The 26672-nt window shown below is 45.5% G+C and overlaps 1 protein-coding gene across 1 annotated transcript in view; it reads left to right on the top strand.

Annotated features, from left to right (window-relative positions):
- The window catches only part of LOC138567324 (U8 snoRNA-decapping enzyme-like), a 120497-nt gene that overhangs the window by 25397 nt on the left and 68428 nt on the right, over positions 1-26672 (top strand). Inside the window, exon 2 of the mRNA XM_069645412.1 lies at positions 19266-19538. Coding sequence (XP_069501513.1) covers positions 19266-19538 — 273 coding nt within the window. The remainder of the gene's footprint in view (positions 1-19265; positions 19539-26672) is intronic.

Genomic DNA, 26672 nt, shown 5'->3' with positions numbered 1-26672 from the left:
TTGCAGTGAATAGTAGGAGCAAGAGCTCTCTCTGTAGCACTGCATCATACAGAGATTCTTGAGGAGCACCACTAAAAGCGACAAATGGTCATGAAGACTTGGGTTTTATCTGTCTCGAACAAATGTGTTCTATCCGTCCTACCCAGATCAAGGGTGTGGAGAACCTTTTCTGCATCTGGGAAAGGGTGGGTAGAGAGGCAGATTTCCTGTTTAGGGTGTACATTCATCCATTATTACCTTGTACAAGAGTGAGATGTGAGTCCTTCGAACCAAATTCTGTTTGTGGAAAATGGCGAGGGCTTGCTTGCCCTGCACAGCGGGCCTGAAATTCACTTACCCTGGCAGTTGCAATGCCACCAACTACTGTTTATTTTTTTTTTCCAACATTGTTTTTATTGTTTTGGCATAACAAGTTATACATATTACGAGCATTACTTGAATTTACACTTGTTATAATGTTTAAGAGAAGAAAGGCCAACTACTGTTTTTAAAGTGATTAGGTAAATATCTGCTGTCTCCATTGGCTGGAACCGTGGTTGAGTTGGGTAAGGCACAACAATTTTAAGATCGCAGGAGGACACCTAATTCGAGAAAATGGTGTGTGAAGCTTACAAACCACTGGATTAGAGGAGGAGGATGAGGAGGTTTCTTCCAGCACTTGGTAGGCCTAGATGGCTGTGGATTTATGTGATTATTGCGATGAGCGAAAATGGCGACATTTATTTATTTATTTTTACCATTACACCACATATATGCAGGGGGAGACTATAACGATTCTGCTTGCCTGCCTCCCGGCACCTTTACATGCGCCTATTCCTTTATTTCCTTGTTTTACTGCTGCAGTTTTGGACTAATCTAATTGCATGTTCCATTCTGGATTTTGGATTAAACCAGCAGATGCATTCTGGGACATGTAGGCTGTCCAAAAGGCAGAGGGCTGGAGGAGGCATATTAAATACATTTGTTTGCAGAAAGGTACTAAGAGCTGCAGAGGGCCTGATTGCATTCACCTGTTCCAAGCTACTGCAGGCTCGTCTGCAGAGAGCTGGAGAGCACTTGATTAGAATCCACCACTGCTACTGCTGCAGGCTACTGAAGCCAGGGCTGGACTTAATTGAACACAGCTGCCAGAGTCTGCAATCGGCTCCACCCTGCTGGCTGGGAGGGCCTTTATAAGCTCACCCTGAACAGAAGCAGTTGTCAGTCAACTGCTTTCTCTGGGAGTTCGTGCTGGTGCTCCTGTTACCAGTTTTTGACCTTTCCTGGATATCCTCTTTTGGCCATTTGATTCCTGTTGCTGTTGCTGCTTGCAGCTCCCTCTCCATTCTGCTGCAGCCTTTTGCCCTGTTCCTCTGGGCTCCCGCCTGACGGCTTTGCCGCACTCCGCTGCCTTCCGCCCTGTTCCTCTGGGCTCCCACCTGGCGGCTCTGCCACACTCAGCTGCCTTCCGCCCTGCTCCTCTGGGCTCCCACCTGACGGCTCTGCTGTAATCCGCTGCCTTCCGCCCTGCTCCTCTAGGCTCCCACCTGACGGCTCTGCCGTAATCCGCTGCCTTCCGCCCTGCTCCTCTAGGCTCCCACCTGACGGCTCTGCCGTATTCCGCTGCCTTCCGCCCTGCTCCTCTGGGCTCCCACCTGGCGGCTCTGCCACACTCGTCTGCCTTCCGCCCTGCTCCTCTGGGCTCCCACCTGACGGCTCTGCCGTACTCCGCTGCCTTCCGCCCTGCTCCTCTGGGCTCCCACCTGACGGCTCTGCCGTACTCCGCTGCCTTCTGCCCTGCTCTTCTGGGCTCCCACCCGGCGGCTCTGTCACACTCTGCTGCCTTACGCCCTTCTCCTTTGGGCTCCCTCCTGACGACTCTACCACACACCACTACCTTCTGCCATTCTCCTCTGGGCTTCCTTGCCTGGCAGCCTTGCCACACTCCTCTGCCTTCTGCTCTGTTCCTCTGGGCTCCTTGCCTTGCTTCCTGCCTGTTCCAACTTCTGATATCCTATTCTGTCCTGTACCTGGTTATTTCTTTCAAAACTGCTTTCTACTTGAATACTTCTTGGTCCACTGTGGTATCTCCACTTGAATCCGTTTTACAGTGTGACCCTGGGTTGGTCTCCGTTCAGATCAGATAAGGGAAGACTTCTGTTGCCTTCACGTAGTCCGTTGAAGTCGTACCTGCCACAGTATATGGTCTTTCAGTTTTACCCTTGCACTGAGTACAACAGTTTCCTCGGCACGTCCAAGTCATGACGTTGCTGTATGACTGTTGTTAAGAGTAAACTGCTGGTACCTATCCCAAGGGCTTTCCTTAATCCCTGGAGACCCCTTATCATATTCCAGTAACCCTTATTTCTGATCAATCCGTGTTGCCCAGTGAACTTGCTTGTCTTTGCCTTTTCTCTGTCTCTTTGTTTACAGCCTGCTCCTGCAGTTCCTGTGAATTCCTGTTTCAACTAACAGCTTGGTATGTGCCTTTTAATCTGTTAGTTGCTAGCATTGTCTCCGGAATCTCCCTTAAATCTACTTGCATACAGGGAGAGATAACCTCTGCCCTGTGCTCTCCGCCTAGACTTTGACAGAGACCCCACCGCAGCCCCCCCACCCATATTAATATTATACTCCAAACCCCCCCCACATATATATGTGGTGTAAGGGGGGGTTAGATGAGATTTGCATTAATCTATCTAAATGGCAGAACTCGCAAGGTCCACTGTAAAGAAAAGGACTGATAATGCACTGAGATTACTCTTCAGTGACCACTGTCAGAAACGTTGCTACTTGCTTTTATTGATTCCCCGGAGGAGGGCTTCCCTGCTGTGTGGATAATGTCCATGCTGCCTCTAGAGTGTTGTAAAATCAGGAAAGAAGGTCCTTGGGGTCCACGATGCCAAGACCGAGGTGTAGAATGCTGCCTTTGTAAGACATGAGGTCCTGCCTGATTGTGGAGCAGAAGCACCGGAGGGGAATTTCCAGAGATAGGAGAATCTCGGTTGCTTTGTCTAGCAAGGTGCAATCCGAATCATTCTGCAATTGCAGCAGCTTCTAAACCTGTGGCTCACAGGGGGCATTTGAAAGGTTGTAGGGCACCTGTACACACACATGTTCCCACTGAAGGAAGAAGTTGTCCCAAAGTAAGTTGTTGCTCCATTTCCCCCATCATAAGGAGAGGGCATATGGTGTTTAATGCAAGGTGGCCAAATCGGTTCCCTTGTGGGGAAAATCTAGATAATTTGAGGAATCCTGTATGGTTGAGTTGACACTCATGAGTGGGAATGGGGCAGGAGGCTCAGATCTGCCCGGGTGTTTTCCACTCTTGGCACACCTTTGGGCCAGATGAGGATGTTGTGCTGGAGACCCTCCTTCCACGTTTCGGTTTCTAGATGGCAAAGGGATGGATGCTTGGTATCCCCTGCTTGTTCTCACAAGAGTGCAGTCTTATTAACTATAAATATTTTTACCCATGCTTGATTGATGAGGGAGGAAAAACTTTCAGTGGCAAGCTGATTGCTTTGAGTTTGTGGTTCCTGCAGTCGGAGGTAATTTCACAGAAAGTGTATCCCGATGGACCGCACAATCGCCCTACACAGCTGCATCATGAAAGTTTGGTTTGGAGTTCCACAAAAAATGTCTTGAGTGGGGTAAATGGGACTAACATCTGAGGTTATTTTTGTCACCGGCTCTGTTTTTGTTCCAGTCGCGGCAGCAGCTTCTGCTCTTCTATGACCAGCTGCAACTGTCTCATGCAAAGCCTGGTGTTGCCTACGGAACAATAGCTCAGATGCAGGGCGCTGCCCCAGCCGAAATTCTTTCCTAAGTAAGGACCTCCTTGTGTCTACGTGGAGATCAATACATTGAGTATTTCCATGTTAAACATGGGGAACTGCGCTTCTAAGGATCGTGTCCTCCAAGTAGGGATAGATGGGTGTACTATATCTCCTCCAATAAGCTGCAGTCCAGGCCATCTTTGACTTCACAAAATGACAGTGAAGTTTGGCCACCAACTACTAAGCTATGTCCCGATGTATTACTGAAACTGAAGCCTGCAGTCTTATTCTGGTCTTCTAATAAACTGGGAGGGTTTGGGTAAGATGCAGAGCAACAAACCTTCTTTTCGACCGACTGACGCACACGGAGGACCAGTGTCCGGTATCCTCTTCAGCAGCCATTCTGGACGGTGCTCCCATAAGTAAAGTGAGCATTAGAATGCAAACAGTTAAAGTTCAGGCTCCTATGAAGTTGGAACCAATTTTTTTACCTTGGTGGGAAGAGGAGGTATTGGAGGGGGGCACAAACACTGAGGCTGGCTCGCCCGACCTCCCCTTCAACATCTTCTGCAAATCAAGCTTCGGAGGGGGCCTCCGGACATAGTGGAAACAATCTTCAGGTTGGCTCCACCGTAAGTCAACGAAATAATCTATTCTTTGGATGGCTTGCTCCACAAATTCGGTCCAGGAGAATCTGATCATAGAAGTTCACGTAGCAGAGGCGCAATCGGGGGTGAATTTGGATTTGTTATCTAATCAACCATTCGCCATTCCTAGTCTTCGGATGAAACCACTTAAAAAAGCAAAGGATGTAAACGCTCTAAATCGTAGTGCCATACTAGCAGTCTTAAAGAAAATTCCCGAATTTTATTTGTTTTCAAGAAGACATTGGGCCTCATTCCAAGTCTGGCGCTAACTGGGCCAGATAAACCGGCATGTTGCCGCCGGACCTGGACCAGCTCCGGACTTGCTGGAATTACTGGGGCATTACAGCCCTGGTGATCCAGTAATTCCGGAGCCGGCATTCCGTTACTCCCAATCCCATGGAGTCCCATAGGACTCCATGGGTATGGGGGCTGTGGAAACACACCATGCAGTAATGGTGCCAGTGTTTCCACGTCTGTCTGCGGCCGGTGGCGTTCAGCCCGCCAGGTCAGACCTGGCGGGTGTAACACCACCGGCTGCAGAACTTAGTTCGGACTCTTAATCCGGACACTTAGTCCGGAAACGGTGCCGGTACGGTTTTAATGGCACCATTAAATCCGGACCGGCTAACTTGTAATGAGGCCCATTGAGTTTGTCTGCTTGCCCCATGCAAATTGTACCTTGATCGCAGAAATTGGACTAACATTAGGTGCTAATGTATTATTGGCTGCAAATGCTGAGCTTAGGAAGATGAACTTGGAGATCTTGTCTAAATTAAAAATTGATCTGCATTAAAATAATCTGAAAAAAAAGCTCAGAGGGGAGACTAACAACTCAGGGTGGTACCATCTTGACAAATGGAACGCCATCAAACAAGACCTCTGTCTAATTCGGCAGACCTAATTACACTAAATGAGACCAAGGCAAAGGTTTGGTCCCTGTTGCCCAACGTTTTGAGTCAGATGTTTCAGAAATTGGGGGTTACTCAGGATATTCTCTAGTAAACAGAGAATTACGACTGCTGGGCTGGAATATATGGGTTTAAGAATACAATGAAAGGCAATATTTGGTTGCTATGATTTTGTTCAAGAAACCTCGTTACTCCACTGCTTTAAGGTGGATGGCTTTCTCGTTGTCTAACAACTAGAGACTCAGAACAAGGGAGGCCATTCTTTTGGCACCCTCTTGAATGCGTTACGAAATTCAATGGCTATGATTTAATTTAATTCCCAATCAAATTCCAGGTTTATTAACAGCCAAAATAGCTAAGAGGGGGACTGTGTCCATAGAGGAATTAATTGTTTTCAACATTTACTGGAACCCTGCCCATTCGGAACTAGCAGTCTTTTTGGACTCTCTCTGAATTGTTGAGAGTAAAAAATGTAAATGTCTCTGCGGGTGTAATATTGATGGAAGATCTTAACTCGCAGTGCATAAATACGTTCTCTCCTGGCCAAAAAACATCGACTGCCATCTGTAAATGGCTGGAAATGGTTGACTTTCCTGTGGGACTGGAATTTGTTAATGGGTAATGGGAACAACTAGGCCCTGTTGGCTCTACCATTGATTACTTGTGTCTTTCTGAAGACTTGTTTGTTAGATGTAAAGGTTTTCAGTGGCAGGCTGTGGTAGTAGCGACCACAACATATTGATCAGTACTTTTTGATCACAGATCAAAAAGTTCTGAAATTGGTCATTGTACTGATCTGCGGCTGAATAATGTGAAGAACAGAATAGTTAAGTTCAATAAGGGTGGTGTACCTTTGAGAATGGCTTGTGTACGAACTAACTTTCTAGACTTTATATGGGAGCTTGATTCGCCAGCTACCCAGGGCCCTATAAAACGTATAAGTCTTAAACATACATTTGACGAGGCAACATGGCTCAAGAAAAGAGCCTTGAAGAAGGCAATTAGGGGCTTGAAATATGTGACTACAACTAAGCAAGAACATCAACTTGAGTTTAAGGAATAGTTTTAGTAACTGGTCTTGTACCCAAAGGTATTTGTGCCAACACCAGGATGGTGAACTAATGTTGGGGGTTTTGACTACTAGTAACTTCAGGTCTTTGGTAAATCGCTCCAAGGTTTCAGAGAGTATACTCCAAAGCAACACTGCTGAGGGTACTTGGTGTAACTACCTTCTGCACCCGCTTTTAGATTATGACCTAATATAGCTTGGAGCCTGCATTGGAGTGAGGATATCAGATCTGAACTAAGTTAAATCAAACATCGTAATGTTCAAGAGACCCAGGGGGGCTTCCCTCCAAATTCAAATGGCTATTGTTGGATCAGATGGTTCCCCTGATTCAAGACGTGACTTAGTTAGGCTTCAGATTTTCCTCCCACTCAGCTAGCGTCAGGATTGGAGAGCAAATTGGCCAAGCTGGTGCGTCAAATGAAAAAGTTATGCAATACATATTGCAAGTTCTCACTACGCCCCTTGGTTAAATACTATAAAACAAGCTGTGAATAGGACCAGAATAGAGTGAAAAATCTGGAAGAAAGTTCTGAGTTTTCCCTTTAGTCTCGCCACAGCAAGTTTGAGGTTTGAGCTGGGGCTTCATTCTCTGCAGATGTAGATTGATTGGAAAATTATTTTGCTGTACAGATGGGTAATGGTGCCCCAGAAGATCTCCTTGTATGATGACGTTGGTTCTGAGATGAAAAAGGAGTCTAGAAAAGTCTTTGGACTATTAGAAAATGATGTAATGAAAATGTTGACAGTGAGACCGGGTGCTGATGGACCTAATTATGAAGGCTTTGACTCGAATGGACTGGATTTGAACGATAACAGAGATGTGCCAATTGAAACTCTCGATAAGCCAAGAGGTGTTTTCTTCCAATGTCTCAAGCGGTTTTTCCGAATCAAGGTGGCGGACAGAATTCTTAAGATTTTGGCTAAATCTACTGCCTAAGGGTGAAATCTAGTCTATTTGCAACAAGATTCCCAAAGACACGTGTGTTCCCTCGATGTTAACGGGATGATAAATCAGTCTCTAAAACATCTTATGATTGTATGCAGGCAGGGGCACATTTAAGTTGCTCTGTCAATTTGTTGATAGAGGATTGGTTATGTGCTGACTCCTTTTTGGAGAGATTGATGGCAGGCCCTGAGGTTTGCTTTACTATAGAAGTGTTGAAAGTGTTGCAATCTTTGCGTTTGATAGTAAAATATTGAATTCATTTCTTGACTTGAATGAATGAATGTAATTATGTTAGTTGGATATTGGTGAAATGGGACTAATGCTTCAGCAAATTAGCTTAATTTAACTGCTGCTCTCTGGCCTAAATTTCAAGCATTTTCGATGAGTGTGTAGTCTGATATTTCAAGTATTTCCATGCTGATTGTGATATTTGCTCAGGAACTGTATTTCTGGTTTTGGCTTTACTTAATCCTAAATGCAGGACCACAGGTGATGGGCTATGGCACCAGACATGGGACGTGTTAAAATCTCTTCAATCATTTGATGATTGCCAAGTTTGGCAATCAATTGGATCACCTCTGCTAAGCAGGCCTCACTCCCAGGAGACAAGTTACATGACACTCTGCTTGTTTAAAAAAAAAAAAAAAGTAATCTAGCAGCTCCTATATTCGATATGTGTAAAATGTCATTAGTTCAAGGATCGTGGTAGTTTGTCGGAGCACGCATTGCTTAGCTCCCCCTCCCCTCTGAGCCCTGAAATTCCTTCTGAGTAATGTAGCCTAATCCATGAGCTGCCTATATGCGGTAGAGTGGGAGCTGTACATAATCTCTCTTTTCAGGGCTTTTCCCCAAGTCCTGTATCGAGCTCTGAAGGGAGAGTTTTACCGATGTGTTGCGGCCTCTATGCAGTTCTATGTGCTTTATATGCCGATTCCCCACTGCAGAGCTGAAGGTTTTGGCATTGGTGATGCAGTAAGAAGTCAAAGGGTTCATTTGAGGTTAGAACCTCTGACGATCGAGGAGCAGAACATCTTAATGGAGTACATTGCTATCTTGGGAAGCTGGAGAGGCAATGGACTAGAGCCCATTGGAACCCAGTGCTTGAGCGGGTCACTCCAGCAGGGGAGAGAACCTGGGGAGGCAGGTTCACCGTTCATTGTAGGCACATGCATAGGCAGTTAGGAGGGAGTACTTCCTCCTGTCCATAAGATGGCCTTTATGCCTTTCATGACTTCACCAAACCGCAGTGAGAGGGGCACTGGTGACATGTGGCCTGACAAATACAAAATCCCCACACATGATGTGATGGTCTGAATAGCAGAAAGGAAACCTCAAGAACCCTACACAGAGGCCTGTAATGGAGGGAATGAAGCAACCAGAGATTGGGAGTTTAAAGGTTGCAGGCGGCGGTCGAAGGCCCAAGGAGAGGAGCAGAAGGACCTTTGCATGCTAAAGCTACTGCTGGACAGGAAAGCCCAAAGAAAAAACATGGGAAGTGTCTTAAATTGTCTGGTTGCCAAAGAAAGTCTCAGGTGTTTGGACCGCCTATGGATCCTGACCAAGGCTTGTCGGGGTGAAGTGGTTTTGACTCCCTAGATGAGAAGTGGAAAGGGCACCATATCTCTCCTAGGAGATTGGAAGGCACCCTAGCTCTTGGATGTTGGAGAGGCACTATATTCCTTCTGGGCTAATTGTTATGGATCAGGAAGAAGTGGATCAGACACTAGCTTCTCGAGTGGAATTCAAATGATGAGTAGGCACCAACATCCCAGTGAAGAGTATGTTGTGGCTGGGCTTGATCTCTTTGAATGGAACCTAAGCAGGTGGGTGCTATAACCCAAGGACTCTTATGTATTTAGAGAACCTGAGACCAGTACCCCCACGAACATGACCCTGGTGCTTCATTGCTTGACCCATCTGACACTGTTGTAAACAAATCCTGTTTGACCCTCCAAACTGAGTAACATGTTTTATAGATCTGCCACCAACTTTAATGTTCTGTTTCCCAAGATGGATAAGAAGCCATTCTGTGGCGGTAAAGTGACAAAAGCTAGTCGGTGCCTGCATTACCTGGTTAAGTACCTTGGGGTTGCTCAATATCTGGAAGCAACAGCAAGGTGCTTGCAATCAATTCTCTTGGCAGAGTCTCATGTCTAGGTGTGACGGGGCCCCTCACATTATTGTAACCCCATATATATCCTTTGATTTTTCTCTATCTGGCCATCGTCTTGCAGTATTCGTAGTATTGATAAAACAAATCCTAATGCAGATCAGTCTGGTCATGGAGCATTGTAGCAAACAAACCTGCCTGTTTGGCAGAAATAACGGCACTAGAACTTAAACGGTCTCTCCGATCTTCACTTAAAGCCGGGGAGAAGCTAAAGGAAACCATCTTGAAAGAAGGAGTACATTCCTTTTTTGAGGATGGATTGAACCCAACGAGGGCTCGGTCCTGGCCTGGGCCAAAAGCCTGGCTTGGGCTCTGTCAAGCAAAATATTAAGAGATTTGTCTCTTCTCCCTGGCCCCTTCAAGCCGAGCTAAGGAGCGGTCTCCTGATTGGTTGCTTCAACTGTCACCATCTGCCTGCTGTCATCTCAATTCTTTCCTGTTCTGCAGTGTGTGGTGAACCGCAGTGTCACAGGGTGGCTCACAGGAGGTAGGAATTGTCAACATCACTCTCCTTTCTCCTTGGGGCATCAGTGCATACACCCTTCATTCTTCTTTATTTAGAAAACCCTCCCTTACCACTGGGTGTGTGCCTGAGCTTGATAATGAGTACCGTTTACATTTTCTAATAATACCAATTATAGTACTTCTTAGTTAGATGAATCCGCCATTAAGCATTGCATAAGACTGATATTCTATCACCTCACCCCCCTTCCAGCCCACGTGACTGTTGTATTCTTTAGTTTTACTTTCTGGATAATTAAAAATGTAGTGTCTTTATTTTGTTTGTATTCTATAGTATAATGGTAACTACAATATGTTTTATTTTGTCTCGCCAGTTATTTGCTAAATATCAGGGTGCCAATTCATGCACTTTTTTTCCATTGGCTAGGCTGTCTCATGTTTTTACATATTTCTTAACCAGGGGATGCTTTGACCATAGCCTCTGTGTGACATTTTGGTGGGTCTGTTTAGTATTCTTGTGTGTGTTTTTTTTTTTTTTTTTTTTTTTTTTTTTTTCTTTTTCTTTTTCTTTTTCTCCAGATATTCCTTATATACCGGTACCTGGAAGCTTTGCATAGGATTTGCCTAGCTCTGAGATTTTTCTATGAGGTTTTACAGACCTGAATTGGTGCATCATGGGTTGTTTCGAAGAGAGGTGTTGGTGACCCCTCAGGCTGCCCAAAATATACAATTTACAATAGACAGAGATTCCACAAATAGTCGGTAGTAGGAGTAGAAAGTTATACTAACAACGTAAATGTAGTCATTTTCAGGTGCATTGTTAGAAAGGACAAGTACCTCCAGAGAATATTGCTGTTATCACTGTGAACCTGAGCCTGCTACATGGTGAGCTAAGTAACTGTAATTAATTTTTATTTTTTTGCGGCAGAATTATATTTTGGCAAACCACAGTAAATGCATGTGCCATTCCATTTATTAATACTTATTTAAATGGTGCTTTCATCAAGTGCTGTACAAAACATTTATGTATACTATTATTAGAAGCCAGTTGACATTGGTATTGGAGTAGTCGGACTAGGACTTGGTATGTTCAGTGAGATTTTATAACTAATAAGAAATGCCTATCCAACCCTATTGCTATGAGGGTAATTCCCTACCTAAACTAAGGTTGCTCATCAAATGTGCAAAACCAAATCGTCCTCCCTCCAAAACCTACTTGCTTTCTGACCCTACTGCTTACAAATAATGTTAATCAAATAGTCAAAGTTCATACATTTTTCACAATACAGTTCTCCATCCTCTTTTTTTCAAGTTTTCACACACATCCAATAGTTTACTTTCTTTAAAGGGAAAAAGGATTTTTCTTTCTGTGATTCCACCACTTTTGAGCTGATCTTTTGATATTGTTCTTGGTTTAGGTTTGAGCAATTGAACCCTCCATGTTCTTTGTTCCCAGTCTTGATCACTACTATTAGTATTTTTAGGGCCCCCAGCAGCGCTCTGATATAGTTAATTCAGCAGGGTCTTGGTTGTGTGCCTGCCCATGTTCAGGTTTTCCGGGCTCCTGTAACCCTCTTGGCTTCTCCGGCACTCTGGGACATAACTGTTTTCCCCTTTCCCTGCCATTACCTTTACCTTCTCTGGAGTGGTTGCTTCCCTTTCTCCACCCGGCTCGGCAGTAGTTACACTTATCATGCTGATGGCGCTGATCCCATCTCTCCACTGTGGTCTGGTCTCAGCGTTTGTTAAAGGGCCCAAGGCCCACAATGGCTTCGATGTGGTCGTACAACCAGACGAGACAGTCTTTATACTGTCCCTGTCTCGTTCTCTGCTTCGGCTTCGTTGCCTCGGGGTGCCAGCCTTCCAGCATCGCTGTTACAATCAGTTCGCTCTCCACACTATCACTGGCTCTGTGGTCTGGCGTGTCTCCGCCCCTCCAGGATGTCTTCTGTCAGAAGTTCGCCTTTGCATAGGTTTCTCTCCTCAACTCAAGTCTTTTTTATATAGGAATGGGAGTCTCTCCCAGTGACGTCCCACCTAATCTCTCTAGCCTCAAAGTGGGTGACTTCTCCTCTGGGGAGAAGGGACAAATAGTCTAGATTAGTCACAGTATTCATTGAATAAACTTGAAAGTATGAAAGGCTGACTTGTCCTTTTCTGGATTCGAAGCTCACACACCTGGTTACAGTAGTGAGCGCTTGACCTGCCAAGTTATTTATTGCATGGAGGGAGCCAGAGCTCATGAAGACAGTTGAATAACTTTGAATGCTTTTTTTTTAGTGGAGGTGCTTCATGGTAATGTGAGTATCTGTCTTGTGAGACCTGACAGTCCAGTTGTGCTTGTAGATAAGGAAAATGTACACTTTATATTATGCTGATAATAAATATGGCATATTTTATTTATTTACAAAATATTGTGCTGCCTATTTTACATGCCTTTTTTTTCCCCCCAGTGATTTGACTCTTATGGTTAACCCAGACTTCAAGCTCGGCTCTGTCTCCTTCTATATTTATTGGCCTGGCCATCTCTACCTGAATGTACCCAGTAGGCAAATGTTATTGGTTCCATAATTCGTCCATAGGGAGGTCCCAAAACTAAAAGGGGAACAATGATCTCCTTGTTGCGTTATGTAAAAGGTTATGCTAAATGGCACAGCCTTGCAGGTTACAAGATAACCAATTTATTTCCTTATCAAAATTATATTTCACAGTACTTGATCCTAACCTAGTAGGAGCTTTTGAAATACACCCACTTAAAGTACCCAGGTTTTTGGGTGCTCAATAAAATTTGCCCCAATAATCGTCAACATTGAACTGAACTTGGGCGATTAAATGTATGTCCCCCTTTCACCTGGCTTGGCAGAATATTCTTTGAAAATTAATGCTATGCACAAGCGCCTCTGCTTAGCACAGGTGATATCCATGGAAATCCCTAGATGACTATTAGATGATAAGATATTTTAAACACTAGATGAATTTATTATCATTCATCTTAAGAAATAGATCTCACAATCCGACATTCAAGTGAAGAAAATGTTGGACACATTTAAAGGCTCTGTTTGAACCGAGGATCGTCCCATCTACCTGTCAAAAATGAAGAAGAAAACCCCCATAATCTTTTGTTTAGAGGCTGGCATAATAGAGATAAACAACATACTCCCCTTTACTTCAATCCAAGTCTCGTCATGTCCTGCCCACAAAATCTCAGAAGATGGGTGAATCTTTTGACCAGCATGCTGAACTGCGTAAAGAACAAGGTAGGCTGTCTCTGCCCTCAGGTCCACAGTATTGAGAGTAATTGTGATCCTTTTCAGATACAATTGTCATTTGCAACGGTGGGCCACTTTTTCATTGGTGCCCGAGACAATTTTGAAGCCCCAGTCTGACCCTGTGCCTTTAGACTTCACTTCCCATTATTTCACTCTCCCGCTTGCCTCTATGGTTTATTCGGCGCTTGATGCCACTTTGATCCAGCGAAAATAGAAAGACTCCTAATTCCTTTTTTTTTTTCACTTCACAAGCGTTCCATTAGACACTTTCTGAATGCTGTGGGGTATTATTACAATGCAACACAGGCTACCAGTGCTAATGGTGAGAATGCCCAGAGTGGGGGGTTGTACAGATTGGTAACTACGTTGCCACCTCTTTTCTTATTAGGGTATTTTTGGATCGTGGACTTAGCAACAGAGCACTTTACAAGTCATGGGGGGGGGGGACGTTAAGGGCAAAGGATCAGTACAAGGAAGCAGCCAGCAAACAACTGAGGAGGGTGAGGATGGGATTGCCAAACAACCAGGGGAGGATGGGAGCAGAGCGCCTAGCCTCTGGTTAGGTGGGGAGTGGCAAAGGTGCTCTTTATACCTGCAGAGGTGGGCTTTACCAGGCTTTTGTCACCTACGAACTCGCAGGACAAGGCTGCAGTGTTGTGTGACGCAGGTGCACATGTGACGCTGCCCGTCGATACGTAATAAGTTGCGCCTACGTCCACACCTCCAAACCTTTAAGAACCAATGATTGGACCCTCTGCAGCAAAGCCCTCGCAGGACAAGGCCGCGGTGTTTGCGACACAGATGTTTGCCGGTGAATGGGTAGCATTGACCAGCAGCGACCGTAAGGTAAGAAAGGTGCAGGAAGGCAGAGCGGCCACTATCGCACTCTACTAAACTACCCAGCCTTTTGCATGTACACCACCTAACTGTCTAACTTAAAATAATCTGTCTCTGAGCAATCTATAGGCTCTCCCCTTTAGCGGTTCACTGCATACTGTGTTCTTGTCTTCTCTAGGTCCCCTTACATTGTAGCTTCTGCTGCACGTGTTTTGTGTTCTAATTCGACCTCCCCCACGATCTAGGACCCCTTCCTCTGTAGTTGCTGTACTTGTACTGTGTTCCGGCAAGATTCTCTCACGATCTAGGTTCCCATCCACTTGGTTACTGTTGTACTGTGTTCCAGTTCTCTCCCACGTTCCAGTTCCCTACCCCTCTGGCGTTACCGTTGTATGTTGTGTGTCACCTGCCACTCCTGGTGTGCTCCCTTGTGTAGCCCCCCCCTCTCTGCACCCTGCGCTGTGTGGCAATCTCCTGCCACCTCTCGCACCCCGCCCCCTACCCTCCTCGCACCCCCTATGGTGCTCTTGCTCCCATTTCTGTAACTGCTGCTCTATTTCCTATCCCTCTCACTTAGTCTGGAAGGAAGAAGTTCAAGAGGGACATCCTGGTTTCCAACCCAGGCCTTCCTATCACTGATACCTACACCAGTGCTTCCTCCAGACAGACCCTCACTGACATCCTCTTTGCTGTTCCCTTGCCAGACCTATGCACTCTTCATATGTTCTTGGCTCTCTCTCCTATCTCTTCCTCTCCCATTAATGATGGCACCTGGTGGGAGGTCCTCTTGGCCTCCTTCCACTCCTCCAAGACCATCATTACTGTCTGTCTGAATGGCAACGTCTTGGTCCAGGGCCCTCAGCCCAACCTCCTCCTGTTCGATAGCCATCTCGGGCATCTTACTTCCTTCTCCTGCTACTCCTACTAGTACCTCTCGGGCTCCTCTGCCACCCCCATTCCTTCGCCACCTCTCTGGCACCTTCCTCCTCCTCTCCGTCTGGCTCCTCTGCCACCTCTGCCCACTCTCAGGCCCCTCTACCACCTCTGCTGAGTTTACCTCATGCCTGTAACCAACCCCGGAAATCTTTCAAATATGGCAACCTGCTACACATTGCTACTCTGAACCCTCACTCTGCTGTCAAAACACCCCTGACATCTCCCACCTCCTCGAAGACACCGAGACATGGTTCATGGCCAGCTCTGTCACAAGTTTTGACACTCTCCTCCCTGATGACTACAAGATCCTCTCAGCCCCGAACCAAGCTCTGATCTTTCCGAGTGGATCCCTGCTGTCATTCCTACGCATGCCTACTCCTCCCTGAATGCCTGGTGTGCAGGCTCTCTATCTCTTCCAACCTCTCTCTAACTGTGGCCACCATCTACAGGCCACCTGGCCAGGTTGCCCTATTCCTCTGAGTGGGCTGACCTCTCTTTGCCTCTACCTCAACTTCTCCTCGTCAGAATCCTCAACATCCACTTGGATGCTTCTAATTCCTCTTCTGGGCTCTTCTGCAACCTCTATGGACCTCTCTTTTCATTCTACCCTCTGGTCCGACACACTCTGCTGGACACACCCTGGATGTTCTCATCTCCTCAGACATCCCCCTCTCTAACCCTCTCACCACTCCTCTCTCTTGGACTGACCACTTTCTGCTTTCCTCTCACCTGAAACTCTGGCCTTCAGACAAAGCCCACCCTTGCACTGCCACCTACCTTCTCGGTCATTCGGCCCATGAAGCATGTGTCAGTGGATGCCTTTGCCGTGACTTCTGCTGCTCCCCCTACTCCTGCGGCTGGCTCCCACTCTGACACAGCCCTCTCTAACCTGCATATTTCTATCTCCAACACATCCTTGCCCCAGTCATGAGAAGCCGCCTGAAGCCTACTTTCAAGTGCAACTCTTGGTATGACTCGGACCTCGCCACCCTGAAACACAAGTGCAGGGTGGCTTAGAGGAAGTGGAGGGCTTCGAGCACATCCTCTGGATAACTGGCCTACCACCTGCTCCGAAGGCAATAGAGACTCTGTCCTGTCCACGAAGAGAGTTCACACCCAAGCCCCGCGTCCCTGCGCATGTAACACAGCAAAACTCAAAACCTGCAAGGAGCTGGCCAATCCGGCTGCAGTCTCCACATCTTATGTTACCTCCCAGGCTCTCTGTACGGATCTGGATACTCGCTTCATCACTAAAACTCAGGACAGCCTGTCCTCGCTCTCCTCTTCCTCACCTGGCCCCCTTCCGGCTGCCTCTCCTCTTTTCTCCTCTTTTCTCCTCTTTTCTCCTCTTTTCTCCTCTTTTCTCCTCTTTTCTCCTCTTTTCTCCTCTTTTCTCCTCTTTTCTCCCAGACAATGTTTCTAGACAAGTCCGAAGAAAGTGTCACCCGAACAGGAAACTTCAAGAGCCACATTGATACCCTCGCTCCAGCCATTGCTGATTTCTGCATTACTCTTTCACCATTGGATCGTTCCCCTCTCACCTCAAGCATTCCTTTGTGCACCTCCTCCTCAAAAAGCCTCTGCCAATCCTACCTGTCGGGCAAACTATCGGCCAATCTCTATCGCTTCTTTCCTGGGCAAACTCCTGGAAAATCTGGCCATCTCCCAGCTTACTCTCTATACTGAATCTGTTGGTGGTCTTCATGACCATCAGTCTGGCTTCAGAGCAGCCAGAGGTACGGAAACCGCTCTCCTGAACACCCATGAAGATATGTTCTCTAATCTTGATTCCAGCCTTCCTTCTGTCCTCATCCTCCTTGACCTTTCCTCTGCCTTTGACACAGTAAATCACGCCATCCTGTTCAATCGACTGTGTGAGAACCTGGGCCTCACGGATCAGGCCTTGGAGTGGTTGACCTTCCTCTCGGACCGGCCCTTCCAGGTCCAACTTGAGTCCTTTCTCTCCACCACCTCCCTCTCCACATGTGGGGTCCCGCAGGGATCTAACCTTTCTCCCTGGCTCTTTAATGTCTACTTGGGCCCCTTTGTCCCATCTGATCTCTACTTTCTCCACTAACTTTCAGTGTTATGCAGATGACACCCAGCTCTCATTCAGGCTCCCCTCAGCCTCCTCTTCTCTCTAACTCATTCAGACTGTCTAGCCGCAATGAAGGATTGGTGCACCTACAACGATCTCTGCCTTAATAGCCGTAAGACGGAGATCCTTCTCATTGGGACCCTTGCTCCTGCCCCCCCCCCCTCCTCATCTGGCCGGCCACCTTGGGCTGCTTCCTTCGCCTTCCTGTGAGGCAAAAGACATTGGTGTCAATCTTAGACTCCACTCTAACCTTCTCTCCTCACACCTCGCTAAGCAGTCTTACTACCAGCTGCACCTCATCAGAGGTTTTCTTCCCTTTCTCACTTTCCCACAGAAGCTCACTGTCTCCAGAGCCTTGGTTCTCTCTAGGCTGGACTACTGCAACAGCCTCTTTCTCACTCTGCCCTCCTCTACTCTCCGCCTTCTGCAACTAATCCAGAACAGGACTGTACACTTATCCTTGGCCTCACGCTCGGGGACCGTATCTCTCCAGCACTATCTCTTCATTGGCTCCCCGTGGCTGCAAGGATCAAGTTTAAGACCTTCTGCATCGTCCACAAGGCCTTCTGGGGCCGAGGCCCGCACTACATCCAACTCTCTTCCAAAATACCTACCTTCTCGAGCCCTTTGCTCAACTACCTCAACTCTGAGGGTTGGATGCTTCGCTAGGCAGAGAGTGGTGGTGGGTAGATACCTCTCTTCTGTAGGTGCCTCTCTCTGGAATGACCTCCATGCCCCTCTCAAATTTGAGCCGGTCCACCTGACGTTCCGAAAGCAGCTGAAGACAATCCTATTCTCCTTTGCTTTTTCTCTCTCTCTCCCCTACTGACCAACCTGTCGGCTGCACCGACTGGTTGCTTGGCTACCCTCTGAGCATAATGGGTCCAAGGTTCCTCCATGATCAGTCTCCCCTGTACTGTCTCTGGGCCACCACACGCTTAGGTGCTGTAACTCGCTTCCTTGCGCTTAACCATCGCCCCACTGCCCTGGATGTACTTACCCAGAGCATTGCTGCCCTGATCGCACACTCTCCCTTGCACTCCCCCCCGACCCCCTCCTTTTCCCTCCTCCCTGCGCTTGAGCGCTGTCGCACTTGCACGATCTGAATGTCACAAGGCCTAGTAAGATCATTTGTATTATCCTCCGTCTGTCTTCCCTCCCTCGTCGTGCCTAGAAACACTTGTGTACAGGCGTGTTATAAATGACTTGTAGAATACCATAAAACAATCAATTTTATAAGATGCTGGAAATAATGTCTGAGTCCTTCAAGTATTATAATGCCACAAGACCGTTGTTATATCTGCTCAGGATTGCAGAGGACCCTGTATTTCCATCCAGACCCTCCCCCACCCCCTACAATATATGCCTAATTCCAAGCTTTTACATTCTTCATTTAACCACTGTATTAACACACCCCTAATGGTGCCCTGAAAAGGGCCAACAGTAAAGCATGGACGTTACTATTTTAGAACCCAGCTGAATGGCGCCAGCAAGTCGGGAAACGAGAACAAGAAACGCACGCTCTACTAACTCATCTAAGCTCGCATCCTACCCTCTTGGCTGGCAAATCCTAGGTCAATGCGGAAAAGGGGAGGAAAGAACTCCTGTTGAACAGCCTTGAGAGGGTAATGGTGTTTTCTGTCGTCCGTAGGTGCAGAGGTAAATGTCGTCTACTGATGCCTGTACTGCAAGTAGATGCATACTGCGTAACAACTATTTCTGTACATGTTTATAATAAAACAAGTGATCTGTTGCACTAGTGAAGTAATTCCCCCTCACTGTAAAATGACACTCCTTCTTGATAATTCCCGGTCCTTTTAATTTTAAAAGTAATGTAACCCATCACACCTTTAAAGTAACCCTCCTTGCACTATAAAAGTATACCATCCCCTCCCGTATTATGGAAGTAATCGTTCTGGCTCTGTATGCGCGTTCCCTTTGTTTTGCAAATGTAATATCTTATTATGCACAAAATAATTCTTTATCATAAAAAGCCTTTTTTGATAACGTTAATCACTGATGGCGTACAAGAATAAAAATCCTTGTTACTGTAAAAAATGTACCGCCCTTGCACATCTTAGAATCCCTCCCATTTCTTTCTTGACATTGAATAAACTGAGCTTCTTCATGCAAAATGTACATCGTTTCCCTTTCCTCCTTCCCAGATGATGATGCGCTTTGATGGGCGCCTGGGCTTCCCAGGGGGCTTTGTGGACCCAGAGGACGTCACCCTGGAGGATGGGCTAACGCGAGAGTTGTCTGAGGAGGTAGGCTGGAGTGAGGACCTGAGCCCCATCACTGAAGAAGACCACTTGAGCTGCCAGGTGCGGGATCATCCCCAGAGGATGGTCACCCATTTTTATGCAAAGCAACTTACCCTGAAGGAGCTGACGGGCATCGAGGTGGCAGCCACGCATGCCAAGGAGCATGGGCTAGAGGTAAATTGAAGATTGGGGGTTGTGGGGAGGTCCCTGTGGAGCTCTGGTGTTTTCCTTTTCTTAACCCATTGAACCGTGCTTGGTCAACAATCCAAAAAGCCCATTGTGTTTCAGAGGCAAACATTTGGTGAATTCCCATTGCTTTATGCACCATTTAATTAGAGGCTGAGTGGACTCCAGGGAAATCGAGTTATTTCCCTACGTGCTTATTCCTCTGAATGACCACATGAGCGTGACAAAAGCCTGTAACTTGCTAGGTATATGCTGGAAGAGTTGATGTAGTCACATGCCATGCTTCTGCCAGATTTGGAAAAACCATTAAAATGTCTCCAGCCCTACTGTCCCTGGACTATCTGTGAATCTGTGACTAGTCTGGCTGTGCCTTGCTTTGCTGTAAGTTATCCACTGAAGATGTAAGCTTGTGCTATACCCACTCTTAGTTCATTGGTTTATTCCTCACAGACTCCTAACTAAAGTATACACGGTGAGCCAGGTGGTAACGTGGTTTATTACTTGAAAAAAAGAAAACATATTCACACCCTTCCCTTGAATGTTCTTCATTCTGTACAGTCCCATTTCTCCTAACCGCTCCAAACGTCTTCCTTTTTTAGACCTTTCACCACAACATTCTGGACTGCATTCCATTTCAGCAGTGTTTAGCTCAAATACTGCACACATCTTCCTCCATGTGAGCATAGCTGGTAATGGAGAAAATTGGGCAAACATGGTATAAAAAGAAAATCGACAATCGTTGACTCGAGTGGAACCAATAAAATCTTCCCTTTTAATCACTACAAAGTGATTCGGCAGGAGAAGTAAATAAAAGCAATCCCCACAGAAAAAAACTACTCCTGACTTTGACTCATGCAAACACCACCAAATGGAATGTAGAACATAAGGAAATCTTCCTAGACTTATTTGTGTCTTTCTTTTTTTCTTAACCTGTGCTTCTTCCTGGACAACATCTTCCAATTTCCCATGTGTAACATTCCCCACTCTTAACACTGTTCTTACAGATTTCCTTAGATTTGGTCCTTGACTAGGTTGACCAATGTTAAGCTCTTCCCAGCATCTTCTGCTAGCTTATTTTATTCTGTTCCTTGTTAATTAACAGTTTTGTTGGAGTGTATACTTCCGAGATATTGTTACTAATGGCATCAGTAATTTTTAACTTGATTCTAAACTTATCGCTCTCCCACTTTGTCCTTCAATTGATTTGTTGGTACTTGACGTCCATAGACACATTTGACATTCCAGACAAGCCTTCTTAAGGACCGTCTAGACCCTGCAAATGGGGATTCTTGAGATGTTCCTTTGCTACAGCACCTCTATTTATTTTATTTGTTTAGTTTCAAAGAAACTTTACAAAAAACACAAAAATCACAATAACAATAAAACACGGAATATCAAATCCATTATACCATTAAAACAAATACAGTATATCATACAATAAAACATCATTAATTTGCCAGGGCTTTAAAATATCAACACAGTACATTAACAACAATTTCATTCCGACAATACATTAGTGCTTTTTGCACTATCTAGGTGTTTGTTTTATAATTAGCCACAAATGATGAATAGCAGTATGAACTTTTGGCATGTCCCTGTTGAGACAGTAGGTCCAGAAATGCTCACTCTTGATGTATTCCAAGTTATAAACAAATGGTCCCTGCCAGTACATATATTCTGGGTGCAATGCCCTACATTCAGTGAGAATGTTTAGCTGTCTCTGGGTATAGTATATTATGACACAACAGACAATATCTGTCTTTAAGGAGGCCCAACTGTGGGCCTGTTACCGTTAGTATCTGTAACTGGTTTATCCTCAGCCTAAATGCCCGGATACCCCTATTTGGGCATGGTCTAAGGTAGGCTTGAGGCGGCAGGTACCTATGCACAACATTTGTCATAAAGGCATAACTCTAAGGAATCTACATGCCTGTAATTTGCCACCCAATCCCACTGTCTTACCTTGTTTGAAAAAAAAAACCTCTTCAATGTAACATAGGGTATTCGTGAACACTGTTTTGGGCTCTATGGATAGATATGGATGTTAGCTGCACGTACGAGTTGAAATTTCGTTTCTATCACAATAACTGAGGGATTTGTAGCGATTTTAATGACGGTCGTTTTTGCGAGATAGGCGTGAGAATGGAAAGAGGCTTTAGTTTTAAAATCGGAAAAAGATTGACTATGGACTAGAGCATCCCAGCTAAGCCACCAGCACGGCACAGGTAAGAGCCAGGAGTGATTCGCGACTCAGTCCTGGTTCCTCGCTGTCCACCTTGGAGTGCTAGGCTGGTCACTCGAATTAAATTAATAGATCAATTTGACAGATGACTAGGAAAAAGATGCTTTTACAGATAGACAGAATAAGATTTGACTACAGATTTAGACAATGTTACTGATTCTGGAGTCTGCAGCAAGGAAGATGTAGTTTTCAGCAGCAGGGTGCTCCGCCAGCATCAGTAGGGTGAGTGGATCTGTCTCTCCCTATGTCTGGTCAGCTGTCTCTATTTATACTATAAAATGACATAAAGGGGGTGTGTGGGCCGGCTTAGCTAAGCTTGCCCCTTTGAGCTGGGATAGGGTCACTACTTCATCTCCGTCTTGCAATGTGAGTGATTGGCTCAAGGCTGGGTGATGTCAGGTTTTATGATTTGCCTTACAATCCTCAGAGACCTCCCTTTAGCCATTGGTCTCCAAGTCTGATTTCATATTAAATGTACATTTCTACATTGGTCACCTTTTATACAAATCACACATAAAGATGCCATATTTCACGTAGCAGCTGTTCCTCAAAACCCTGCAGTGGTGGGATCTTGTCTCCCCTTTCTACAGATTTTTGCCCTTTTCGCTATGAACACACTTTCCGATTTTTCTGCAAATTTCCACAAATATGCGTGTTTAACATGGCGATATGCGTGTACATTTTCACAATTGTAACAGCCATACATTTTGCGTAAAATCGCATTTCTTGCCATTCCTATCCAGAACATGTCCCAAAGTTCTGCCGCCTCTTCACACGTGCAGCCAGAAATTAAATTAACAGCTGTCATTTTTATATTTTTCACCATTTTGGATAGCAAGTTATACGTCTTTTAAAATGTGTTCTTTGTTCAGGTTCAGCAACAGATGGTCGCTTGGCTCCACCCGTTGGTCTCTCCCTGGAGTCCAGGAACACCCGCTCCTTGGGGCATGTTCCTGCCAAGAGACATTTACGATCGCCTTCACACCTCCAGTTTCCAGAGTTGAGGATGTCTGTCATCTAGCCCTGGGCTAACCAGCAATTAGCACCTCCCCCGTGAGTTTCAGCTGAGAGGAGGGCCCTCCCTCTGGGGGAAAAAAAACCTGCCTTTCCAGTTCTTGCAGCTTAGCCAGGTTTAATTTAATTGTTAAATTCTTTTGGCTTTTCCTTAGCACAAAACAAACTTGTTGTATCGAATAACAGAATTCTCATTCAAGATGTTAACCTATGGGATCAAAAACAACTACATTAGGGGTTACTATCAGTAACAGGCCTCTTATATTGCCGACATTTGACTTTTAGTTTATAACATGTTAAAGTATAATCAGGAAGGCCACTGACAGCTGCCATCACAGGTAGCCCTCTGCTGCACAGAGGTTTATTTACAGATCCACAGGCAGGCCACTTTTGCTGTGGAGATCTCTTTATGCTCTTACCCTTTCAGACCATTGTAAGTTCACAGTGATTCTTTAAACTAAGTGAATTGTAGCAACCAGCGAGAATTTAGAATATTTTGAAGGTGTTCTGTACTGGCATTCTGAAGTTTCAGCAGCAAAGAAAAGGTGATTTAAAGCAATATTTGGAGTTTCATTTAGCAAAGCACTGCTTTTTCCTTCTGCACTCCACTTTCAATTGTTGTGGAGCCCAGTGACACATTTCAGTAGTGAGAGCTCTGTTCCACCACTGATATGCGTGGCGGATTGGGCAGCCATCTTTTTGTGCCTTGAAGAGCGTGATTTTCAGGGGTTTTGGCGCGCGCAGGGGTTTTGCGGCCATTTTGCTGTTTCTGGCACCACCATAACAGAGTGATGGAGCATAGCAGAGCAAAAGTGGGTCAATACATCCCACAAGGCATCTGTGCGCTAGGTACATTCAAGTTGAAAACGCAGGCAATGACGTACAGAACATAAGCAATGAGTCCGGTTGCTGGTTAGAGGTCACAGACAGTAGCATAAGCCATGGTGAGGGGGAGCATTCATCCCATTCTAGTAGGTAACGTATTCTGCAGGTGATTGGGTTCATGCAACAATAGCCAGGTTTTGAGGCTTTTGCGGAAGGCCCAAAGGGAAGGTTCAATTTTTAGCACGCCTGGGAGAGTGTTCCAGTGTTTTTCGGCTACCTCTGGGAAGCTATGCCCCCCTGCCTTAGACTGCTTAAATCATGCACACTTTCGCTTTGATAACCTTGAACCTGTTCCTTAAAAGTACTGTATCTCCCCATTCAATGGTGGATAATACTGTGCAGCATCTGTTGCTTGCTTTCACATTGATTGTTATAGGTTTCTGTTGCTGCCCCATTCTCGATTCTGGGTACATTCTATGATGGATGATTGGGCAAGGTCGCTTTAGGCAGGCCGAATGAGTGCTTCCACTGAGGCCGCTCCTGTTGAGGCATGCAGAGTCGTTTGCGACACCCTCAAGAACTGATGCAGAAAACTCTTTATGCAATTTCCCCGTTTTTGAGAAATGCGGCACGCTTTGTTCAACTTGTGCATACATCCTTTAAGTTTATCTAAATTGATTGTGCAGAGGTCCATGTAGAGATTGGTCAATGGCATCTTGCTCCTCCTTGGTGATAGGATGAGGGGGCAACTTGCTGTGGGGACAATGCCCGACACCATAAGCACCCTCCGGTCCACTTTAGTTGCGAGGCCAGGAAACCGCACCATTTTCTTTCAAGCATGCTTAGGCCTTGGCTGAGATTTGTGTGCCAGATTCCCCACCATGAGGGATAAGTGATGTAGATATTACTATATGCAAATCGATTACTAGTAGCATCCTGATGTCTATGGGCTTGATGTCCTGGCACTTTATAAATATTAAATAACGCCCTTCTGGGGATGTTGTTGGTTCATGTCTGAACTTCCACATATTCATTAAGTTGGGCTTTGCTTCCGCTGTCCTGGGCTCCTAAAGCTGCAGTTGACTTGATTCTCATCACCTCTACCTCACAGAGCCTTTACTCCACCCCAAGGGGAGTGTGCCACTCCCTCACCATGTCCCAGCAGGGGAATGAATGAATGAATGAATGAATGGAGGTAGGGAAAGGTGAATATACCTTCACTATGCCTCAAAAGAGAGCGTAGCCAATAAACCCCTGCAGTGGGTTAGCCACCATCTCCCACACACCACTGATTTACTAACATGTAATTTGAGGGTCCACTGTTCAAACCCCTTCCAACCCATTCCTTTTCAAAACATGCACCATATACAGTATGACAATATACAGTACTTTAAATATGTGCCCACACTTAATACACATGCACAAATGATTATAACCTCTCAGTAATGAACATTCCATGACTGCTCTCACACTCTGCAAAGTGCCTTTCTTTTTATTGAGAGATGAGTAATAAAAAAGCAATGCTTCTATTATTGTAGCTACACCTAACGCACACTAAAATACATACTTTTTCTTGGGCTATATGTATACTCAGGATGTGTCGTCCATCTGAAAAACATTATAGATCTGTAAAAGCAATTGTATGCTCATTAATCCTCACTAAACGGCCTCATAAAATGAACTGCCTTCTCAATACATCTCCTCTTTCAAAATATGATGTAGAAAATGGGTAGAACTGACTCTCATGCTCACAGCAGTCCTATGATAGTAAGGAGAAGCGAGCTGAAGGCTCGATCCCTGGAGCCTGATGGAAGGCTTGTTGTCTGTACAAACCAGAAAAAGAATAAAATCAAATCCAATTGCAAAAAAACACCTATCAAAACAATCCTGGTTTATTAGCAAAAAGGTCAAATTGGTTTTAAAAGATTTAGTATCAATTGGAATTGACCATGATGCAAACATAAGCCAAATCTGGATACAATAGTTCCATTGGTTGATTGCCATAGGTAGGATTACTTCCCTATGCAGCTCAATCAAAAATAGTAGTTCTCTCAAAAAGCAAAAAAGAAAAGCTTCCTGAGTCTCTGGAGCTCAAAATGCAATTTCAAATGCTTCAAAGCCAAGTAGAAAAAACCTTGACTGTTGCAGAGTAATTGACCAGCAAGAAGCCTGAAAGACCTAGCCAAAGACATCAGTTTTTGTGCGAAGGAACACACATTTCCCTTTAGGGATATTCTGGCTTTGTTCATGTAATGTGTTCACTGGAGACGTAGATTAGGATGTCATCGCTAACGTAGAGCACATCCTGCAAGCCAGCTAACACGCTGTCGGTGTTGTGAAAACACTTCAGCTTCTGGGGAGATCTGAAGTTGAGACTTTTTTCACTATATAGGCCGCTATAGGTGGAGAATGTGATGTAACATGGCATTGAATGCAATATTACTTGATGGTAACCTACATAGAGGTCTAGTTTGGAAGAAAACGCTCCCCTCCCCGCTAGGTCCGCAACAATATCACTAATAATGTGGTTCCAGTGGTGCTCCCATTTTGTGGCCTTATTTGAGAGGCGCATATCAATGATGTGTACTGAATCGGGTTGTCTAGTGTTTGTAGCTACCATTGTGGGTGACTCCTACGAGTTGGTCCTGTGACCCTTTCGATGCTGCCCCCCCCCATTCTAGCTTATCTAGTTCTTGCTGAACTCTTGTCTCAGGTGGAATGGGACTCGCCCATGTTTAAGTTTGACAGTTTGTATAGCTTTGCCAATGTGACCTTACTAGTTGACCTTTTAGACACCCCATTTCCTGGAAAGCTTATCTTGTAGGCGGAGACTAGCCACATCTTCCACATTCACGTAAAAGGCAAAGTTTACCAATTGGTCCCTCTGTGGTATCACAACCCACAAGTGTCCACTTCCTTTTGTCACGTAGAAGAGTGTTTTACTTTTTTGTCTGTCACACTGGCTGTGAACGCTCCTACAAAGGCAATGGGATGATGTAAACATTGGTTGGCGACAGTGGATGTGGTTTTGGTAACGGCTG

The sequence above is a fragment of the Ambystoma mexicanum genome, chromosome 2p (assembly GCF_040938575.1).
Source record: "Ambystoma mexicanum isolate Mex_15411 chromosome 2p, UKY_AmexF1_1, whole genome shotgun sequence".
In the NCBI taxonomy this organism is placed as follows: Eukaryota; Metazoa; Chordata; class Amphibia; order Caudata; family Ambystomatidae; genus Ambystoma; species Ambystoma mexicanum.
Note: the sequence above shows the minus strand (reverse complement) of the source record. Positions and strands in the feature narration are given on the sequence as shown.